This window comes from Eucalyptus grandis, chromosome 4 (assembly GCF_016545825.1).
Source record: "Eucalyptus grandis isolate ANBG69807.140 chromosome 4, ASM1654582v1, whole genome shotgun sequence".
NCBI classification, from domain to species: Eukaryota; Viridiplantae; Streptophyta; class Magnoliopsida; order Myrtales; family Myrtaceae; genus Eucalyptus; species Eucalyptus grandis.
Window position 1 is genome coordinate 39029862 of NC_052615.1, and position 8870 is coordinate 39038731.

Genomic DNA, 8870 nt, shown 5'->3' on the forward strand with positions numbered 1-8870 from the left:
TGAGAGATTAAAAATTTTACGAATGAAGTCAGGATATTTGCCATGAGATGGTAATTGAATTCGATGCATAGTCTCTCGATCCAATTTGAGGCATAACATTTCAGTAAGGGTCGCTTTAGGAAAAAGGCTTCTACGCGTCCACGTAGGCGGAGGCAGCCGTCTCCTATTAGTCTGGTCTAGAGAGACCCCCCGCTTGTTTCCGTACGGGCTGGTGGACCTTCCTTCTTGGGCACTTGGACGAGAATGGTCGATGGAGTTGGGATGAGTGGCCACGTCGGAGGGCGGGCCCACGTGCACCGCTGGATGCGCTTTTACGGACTTAACCTCGGTCTCAGTTTGTGGTCGACGTTTCGAGATGGGCGCGGGGGCGGGGCCCACCCCCTCCACACAAAATATTGAAATCCTTTTTATTAATATTAGGGGTGGCGGGGGGGCTTTGGTTTGGGTTTGGGGATAGGAAAAAGCGCAGGGGGGCAGGGGAGCTTTTCCGGGGAATCATCCGCTAACTCTCCGCCACGTGGCGCCATCCCACGACGCCCTCCCGTGCGTTGTTGCCCACTCGCTCCTTCGCAGCCTCAAACCAATAATGCGGGGAGTTAAAAAAATAAAGAAAAGTAAAAGGAAAACCACAAGAAATAGTAGTGGCTGAGATTTGCTCCCACCCCCGAAAACTCGAAGCTGGGACGAGGAGGAGCTGCTGGCTGTTTGCTTCTTCTTCCGCTTCCGCTTCTGCTTCTGCTTCGGCTGCTTCCTCCTCCTCCACTTCTTCTTCTTCCCACCGAAATATTATATTGTCCGGTGATGGCTTGATCAGAATCGTTTCCACACACACACACACACACTTGTTCCTCTCTCCCCACAGGTTCTCTCGCGTCTCCTCTCTCCTCTCTTCTTTCTTTCTGCTGTTTGGATTATTAGATCATAGATGATGAGAAGATGTCCGATGCTTTCAGCGGCCTCGCGTCGATCGTCAGCTTCGGTGGAGCGGCGTTGCTGCTGGTGCTGCTGGTGGTGCTGCTGCTGGCCTGACGACATGGTCTGATCTCCGATCCTTTCGGTGAGGATTGTCAATTACGGACCCCGTTTCTTCCCTCTCCCTCCCTCCCTCCCTCCCTCACTCCCACCCTCAAAATCTCGGTGGCTTTCTCTTTTGCTCTCACCAGTCACGCTTCCTTGTTTTCGTCTTGTGCCGGACTTTGGGAATGAATTGCTCTTTTCCTACTTTCAGCGCACTCCCCCCCTCTACGAACTAAGACACGTCTACTTGCGGTGTAGAAAAGCGTAGACGGATCTCTATCGGTTGCTGTCGTTTTCTCTCTTTTGCAGTACTAGCTCTTCTTCCCCCCCGCGCCTTCCTCGCCGCGGCGGCGGCGGCGGCGGCGGCGGCGGCTTCGTTTCGCCTCTCGTTCGATCTCCGTTGTCGCCATGTCCGAAGAACCGAGAGAAGGTCCCTATTTTGCCCGTTGCTGCTGATCAGTGAGGATTTGAAGCGGCGCTAGCGTTTGAGGTCCGGTCATGGACACCTACTCCTCCGGAGAAGACTTAATTGTTAAGGTCTCCGCAGTTCCCTCGCTCTCCTTCTCTCCAATTATCCCCCCATATTTGTTCCCAAAGCCTCTACTCGGATCGTCCTTTTTGCTCGCAGACGAGGAAGCCTTATACTATCACCAAGCAGAGAGAACGATGGACAGAGGATGAGCATAACAGATTCCTAGAAGCCTTGAAGCTCCATGGACGAGCTTGGCAGCGCATCGAAGGTCGTCATTCTCCCTTTCCCCTTCCCTTCATTTCTCTGCTCGATCTGTTTTAAGTTGTGTCCTGAATTGTCTTCTCTAGGGAGTTACTCGGTGTGCGTATATCTCTGGAGTTTCTCTTGATTGGACATCTGCTTGTTCTCTTCTTTGGTGTTTTCGCTCGGTTTTGCAGAACATATTGGAACAAAGACTGCGGTGCAGATCCGGAGTCATGCACAGAAATTCTTTTCAAAGGTCTATTGGTACCCTCTCACCTTTTTTGCTGCTGCACGCCTTATATAGTTGCTCAGATTATTACTTCTTGTTATTAGCAGCAACTTTGTTCCTGATATGACAATCGTGATATGGAGTGAACTTCCAGGCATGTTTGCTTCCTGTTGTTGGGATGCTGTAGATTTTGGTTGCGTGCCAAACATCGTGGATGCATGTCAGTCCTGGCCTCCTTTTTGGTAGATTAGACGAGTCAATCCATGTGTCCATTTACGTTGAGTTCTCGTGCGTATTTAGCTCGCATAGAGTATGTTGTCGCATGATTATATGTTCGAGATTGGCCACCGCTCTCAAGTTTAGGTTTCATGGCCTTACATGTTTACTGGTAGTCACCCATGTGCAGCAGCCTGTCTTTAATGAATGAAGGGGGACAGACAGAGAAATCTCAAAGAGGTTGGATATGAGGATCAAAGCAAGAAGGTAGGTGTTGGTAAATAGGAATTTCAGAAATATAATTGATAAAGCCTGAATTGAAGAGACAGTGACGCATGGGCTAAAGAACTTGATCTGAGGATAAGTAAGTTGATATGGGCTGAAGAACTCGGGTTGTATTGAGCTTTTAGTGCCTATGCCTCTAAGGTGATTTACGCAGAGGGTTAAGGACAATTTTTGGGATGCATTGAGAGGATAATTTTGGTAATGGTTAGGGGAATAAGCTTTTCAAAGAGATATTACTGTCTACTCACACCTGGGAATTGATATTGGTTCCTACAGCATGGTCGTAAGCTAAAGATGTAAAAACAAGAATCCTGGAGGTTGTTTTACATTTTGCTTCATTTTTGTAATTTGTTGTATTATTTGGATGGAAAATGCATACTATAGAACAAGGGAATATCGTGCTATTACCTTTTTAGTTCGATATACATTGTGGAAGCTTGATTGAACCTTGTACAAGACTATTAATGAAGTCTGACTAGGCACGGATCAGAATTTAATAGGTAGTGGTCCTAATTGCAAATTGTCCAGATGTATGTTCGATATACATTGTGGCCATGTCTGTAACTGCTTAAGCTTTTGGGAAGATGTTCGAACTGGTGTAAGAGCTTCATGTCAAGTGTTCAAATTTGAGCTCCTCTTATCGTTGTTTGATTTGATTGAATCCACATCTTATGTTTCATGCCTAAGGTTCGAATTACAGGCAAAGAATGTCAAGATATGTGTTTGATGTGCATCTTGGCCTTGTTTTCTGGTAGCTTAGGTTGAAAAACTAACAGTTGCTCAACAAAAACATAATAATAATTTTATGAGGAAAAAAATTGAAACTTATCCCGGAGGGAGCTATAAGGCTATTTAAAAAATTAAACCTCAAAACTCAGGAGATTGGTACCTAGCTCAAAAAATGAGGGAAGGATGTAACAGCTTCACCAATGGATAGATGAATATAAGAATAGGAGATTGTGGTTTTGATTATATTCATATATATGGGATATAAATATGAGTACATATGTGTAATAATAAATTTTTGTTGAAATAGATGTATTGACCATGTGATTTTATTGAGTTTAAAAGAGTATGCTCAATATTTGTTACAGACTTGATTCTGGATAGCATAAGTTTTGGGAAGAAATTTTGCCTAAAATGGGAGCTCACTGCTAAGATTCAAATCCTAAAGTTTCTTTTCTTGTTATATTACCTATTAATACTGGCAGAGTTTGTTCCTTCCTCTTGTTTGTATACACAAGGTGATTGCTTTGACATTTATTCAAGTCTAAGCTCGAGTTGCTTGTGAGTGAGGGTACTTACCAAATATGCTCCCTATATATAGGAGTTTCTTTTCTAGTAGCTCAGTTTTGGGGAAAGTATGGTCATCTAAGTATAAAAGTGTGGAAGTTTCCTGGGAAGGTGATAGTAGGGAGGCACAAGAAAAATGCGAGGAGATCTTGAGGGCAATAGAGATTCATGATAAGACTGAAATCACTTTCTTCCTCTAGAATGATGACGTTGTTAGTGGAAATGCTAAATACCATACGACAGAAAGTAAGATATTTGAAAGCAATCCTTTTAAAGAGACTAGAAGAAGAAAAGAGAGGAGAAGGAGAAGGGGGCGGGGGGGGGGGGGCAAGTAACTGAAGAGTATGTTCGCAATGTATTATTTTTGTGAAAAATCTTTATTTTTCTGTATATTCTTTGTTGTCACTGGAAAGTTTAGAATATCTGGCAGCATTGGTCATAGAGTTGCTTGTCAACCTAGCATTTGGACTGGTGTGATGACATCAGATGCATGATATTTTTCCTTGAGAAAGGCTGAAAATGTCAATTAAATAAATTCGAATATAAGAAAATAGCATATTATAAACTTGCTTGAGAGGACCCCATCTAATTTCTTATGTTTTAAGAGAGTTACAGAAGGCACTCTGCAAATTTCAGCTGCAGACAAGCTGATATTCTTAAATCTTTTTGCATATGAAAAAGCTGGAGGCTATCATGAGATAAGATCAAGGTAGGGGTTAGTTGCCAAAGATCTGAATCAAGTGCTCTCAATGGGAGATAATTTTGTCTTCAATCACCTTTCATGAAATTTAAAATCTGGAGCTAGTTGTAAGTGATAACTCATCCCAAGGGGTTTGAGTTAAGTGTCAGAAATGCATACATATCAATTTAAAATTGGACAATGATAAAGGTAATGCCCATCTGAGCTGAATTGCCACAAGTCATAATTCATCCTGGGGGTTTTCAGTTGATGGAAGTAAGATATGTATCATTATAATTTTTTTTCCTTATATATATATTGGTAAAGTTATATTCTTATATTTTCTTTCTGAGGTTCTTCAAGAAATGGAAATATTGTCTTTCTGCCTGTGCTACCTTTCTCTACAGCAGCCACTGCCATATTCATGGAATAATAATAGGCTATTGGGATTTTAGGAGCATACTTGATCTATTAATAGAAACAGTTTGTGCCTTGGTTAACCAAACCTAAGTGAATCGCTTCCAGTTTTGTGTTGTAGAGAGACTGAATTTGAAATTTGAAAGTGTCCCTCGTTGAAAACTGCAGTATATTCAATGTTTGTTCTACCCTTATAGAAGACCCGTGTGATGCATGTAAGTCGATCTTATCTTTTAGTCTCTTCTTTGAAGATGTTAACAAATTGAAATACAAAATTGTGGCATATTTGCCTTTGGTTCGATTCATGTTGTTTTTCAGTTCTAACATTTCCTTTTGCTTAATCCTAATGACTTTTAATTGTAATTTCTATTGATAGAACATATATATTTCTTTTGTACCCGTGAATTAAACCTCATCACAAACTTCCTCTGGTTGCTGTAAATCATTGTATATTCTAGAATACTAAAGATTATTTTACTTATAGTTGGAGAAGGAGGCAATTGTTAAAGGAGTTCCTGTGGGGCAGACATTGGATATAAAAATTCCACCTCCACGGCCCAAAAGGAAACCAAGTAATCCTTATCCTCGAAAGACTGGTGCTAGTACTCCTACACTGTCGGTAGGAGCAAAGGATGGTGGAATTTTATCTGTGTCACCATCAAATTGTGAGAAATTGGACTCAGAGACAGCATCATTTCTTGAGGTTTCCTTCTTTCTGTACTCTTCAGTTTGTTTGTGCATGGCTTTTGACTTTTCTGTCATTTTCTCCCTAGCAATATCGGTGACATTGTGTGTGCATTCATTTTAGAGAGCTAGCGGTGGAGAGAAGCTCGCAAATTCCAAAGAGAATCAGGATGACAATTGCTCAGAAGTTTTTAATCTGCCTCAGGAAGCTCACTGTTCTTCTATATCTTCAACCAACAGAAGTGTTGTTCCAACACCAGTGGGTATCCAGAATTCATGCACCTTCAGGATGTTTGTTCCTTCGTTGAAAGAGGTAAGAAATCTCATTTCACCTTTTCTGACCAATTTAGAGTTATGCGCTGGATAAATCTAACTCCAAACAGGGAGTTCAGGATAATGGGCCAAGAAAAGTTTCTAATTCGGAGAACTCTGATCGTTCGCATGAGAAATCAGTTCAATGCAGAATGGATGGATATGATGGCCCGCCAGCAGATGAGATGCAAACTGCTCATAATTTCCCGAGGCATGTTCCAGTGCATGTTTTAGATGCAAACCATACAAAGTGTACTCAGGCCCCCTTGCAGGATGTGTCATTCCAGGACTCTGCATTTGACCCAACTGGAGAAGTGAAAGCACGCCTTAACCTATTCCCAAATCAAACTCCATCTGCAGCTGGTGAAAATCAAAAGGAAGCCCCAAGAATGGATCATCAATCATTTCCGGCTTTTCATCCTCCCTTTACTCCAGTTCACCATAATGAAGATGACTATAGATCATTCCTCCACCTCTCATCCACATTTTCGAGTCTCATTGTATCTACACTGCTACAAAACCCTGCTGCACATGTGGCAGCTAGCTTTGCTGCCTCACTTTGGCCGTACCCTAATGTGGAAAATTCTGTAGTAGATTCTGCCGTATGTACTCAGGGAACTTTTCCATGTCGGCCGTCGAGCTCCCCTCCAAGCATGGCTGCACTAGCTGCTGCTACAGTGGCTGCTGCAACCGCATGGTGGGCAGCCCATGGTTTGCTTCCTCTCTGTGCTCCTCTTCACACTGGATTCACGTGCAATCCTACATCTGCTACAGCAGTTCACTCCCTGAATACTAGTCAAACTCCAGGAGTGGAAAAAGAGAGAAGAGAGTGTACCTTTGAAAACCCATGCTCACAAGAGCATTTGGACCCAGAACATTCTGAAGCTCTGCAAGCTCAAAACTCAGCTTCCAAATCACCTTTAGGAGCATTGTCAGACTCTGAGGATAGTGGAGGGGCAAGGTTAGATACAAGATCAAAAGCTGCTGATCATGAGAAGGCTGCAGTAGAGACTGATTCCCAACAAAACCAATCAAAGGGAGGAAAACCAGTTGATCGTTCCTCATGTGGTTCAAATACACCTTCTAGCAGTGAAGTTGAGACAGATGCATTAGAAAAACAAGAGAAGGGCAATGAAACACTGAAAGATCCTGATCCAAACCAATCCATTTTGGAATACTTCAATCGTCGCTGTAGAAGCACCAGCAATGTGACTGACTCTTGGAAGGAGGTGTCTGAAGAGGTGAGGGATGTTGATTTTTGAATTAAGTTATTACAATTATGATATTTCCCTTGTCATGCTCTCTCATTACGTGAAAATTGGCAGGGTCGGCTGGCTTTTCAGGCACTTTTCTCAAGAAATGTTCTGCCACAAAGCTTTTCTCCTCCTCGTGATATGAAGAACAAAGGGCAGCAGAAGGAAAATGTGGAAGAAGGTGAGCAAAATAATGGGGAGGTAGATAAAGATGTATCAACATTAGACCTCAACAGGAACATGTGTATCTCGTGTTCTTTTCATCAAGGTCCTGAGAGGTCTGGAGTTATTAACGGTGGCGAGGAAGGGCTTCTGACAATTGGGCTGGGTCAAGGGAAGCTTAGGACTCATCGAACTGGATTTAAGCCTTACAAGAGGTGCTCAGTAGAGGCCAAGGAAACCCGGGCGGCAAATGTTGGCAGCCAAAGTGAAGAGCAAGGGCCCAAGAGGATACGCTTGGAAGGGGAGCCTTCAATGTGACATTCCATAATGCATGCATTCAATGAAGGAAAGCTTTGTTATTGCATGCTTATTTTCGGTGGTATCTATTCTCGTTTCTCTGTTAATTTGCAGCTCACGAAACTTGTCGTATTACGTGTGTGTACTGATGTCTATTTCCACGTAGTTCCTATATTGAACTTGAACTCACGCAACTGCATTCGAAACTTTTTCTGCACAGAACTTCATAAGGATCACTCTGTACGACTCTCTGAACTCTTTGCTGCAATGATGTTCTTCCTATGTCACATGTCAGAATTGTTTCTTCTTGCGAGGCTAGTCTTTTTAAAAATCATTTTGTGAACTGACACGAGTCCTATGTTGGAGAACGACTTGCTTGCAAACTTTAAAGAAATTTGTCAATTGTTCTTCATGGATCAAAGCAAGTTACTTGTGGCACATATTCATCTTATCAGTCTTGAAAGTCGTTCACCCCAAAGAGGATGTTCTTCAGCCGGGTACTGATTGTTTTGCAAAACATCTCCTGGGTTCCTTAGGTCATTTATATTTGTGCAGTAGGGAGGTACACTGGTGGGACCATTCAGATCAGAATTTGGAATCGAGGTGTACCTATCCAAAGAAATAGTTCGTGAGTCAATGTCAGGTGTTATAAGGCAACGGGCATATTTAACTATTATCAAGGCTTGGGTGACATCAAAACATCCATCATGATAAAAGAAAGGGCAGGAAGAAAGAAGATTCAACGTCCAGAGGAGGATTTTGCTTTTCTTTTGAACCTGGGAGGCTCACTATGAATCTATGATCACTAACGAGATAACCAAGGAGTCAAGGAAACTTACAAATATTTTCGATAATACGCTTTAATGAATTAGACAACCCCCTGCGCAAAAAGAAGAAGAAAGCCAAGTCGTCATCGGCCACAAGTTGAAAGCCAAGACTCTGGAGGGCCATGCCGGAAGACCACTGCGTGTTAGGACACGGTTTGTTTAGGGTTTGCACGCTGTTAAGAGGATGTCTCGTGTTTGATTCTGCTGGCGCTGCTCATCGCCGGAGGGGCTGGGGACGGTCACTGGCCTTGGGCGGGGTGGGTGAGGCCTCGTCGGCAACCTCCGCCAAGCTCAGGCGAGGGTCATCGGCCCTCGCTTGGAGCCGGCGAGGGCCGGCCACCCCTGCCCAGTTGTCGGCCCTCTGATGATGGGAGGCGGCAAAGGAAACGCCTACCATTTTTTTTTTTTTTGAACGGTTTTGTCTTTTAAATAAATCTTAGCTTTTCTTTTCTATTTTTAAATCTAATTTAAATAAAAATAATTT

General features: G+C 43.0%; 1 protein-coding gene across 4 annotated transcripts; it reads left to right on the forward strand.

Moving 5' to 3' along the window:
* The first annotated feature begins 654 nt into the window (after positions 1 to 654).
* Positions 655 to 7867, forward strand: LOC104442402 (protein LATE ELONGATED HYPOCOTYL). Of its 4 annotated transcripts, none has more exons than XM_010055836.3 (9): positions 655 to 862; positions 954 to 1057; positions 1229 to 1554; positions 1646 to 1757; positions 1927 to 1988; positions 5336 to 5554; positions 5660 to 5848; positions 5919 to 7088; positions 7173 to 7867. In XM_010055836.3, exons 3-9 carry the CDS (start codon positions 1516 to 1518, stop codon positions 7578 to 7580), a joined length of 2199 nt encoding a protein of 732 aa, XP_010054138.1. In that variant the 5' UTR covers positions 655 to 862; positions 954 to 1057; positions 1229 to 1515; the 3' UTR covers positions 7581 to 7867. The 4 variants fall into 4 exon arrangements, with proteins under 4 accessions (XP_010054138.1, XP_039167168.1, XP_010054139.1 ...); XM_039311234.1 differs by having other exon boundaries at positions 5928 to 7088; XM_010055837.3 differs by having other exon boundaries at positions 1327 to 1554.
* Positions 7868 to 8870: the final 1003 nt, after the last annotated feature.

What these genes read in the sequence shown, in the direction of transcription:
- LOC104442402 (XM_010055836.3), top strand. Translation starts at nt 1,516, where the DNA reads ATGGACACCTACTCCTCCGGAGAAGACTTAATTGTTAAG. An exon ending in AGACAGCATCATTTCTTGAG is followed by an intron (nt 5,555 to 5,659) that starts GTTTCCTTCTTT and finishes CATTCATTTTAG; the next exon opens with AGAGCTAGCGGTGGAGAGAA. An exon ending in TTGTTCCTTCGTTGAAAGAG is followed by an intron (nt 5,849 to 5,918) that starts GTAAGAAATCTC and finishes AACTCCAAACAG; the next exon opens with GGAGTTCAGGATAATGGGCC.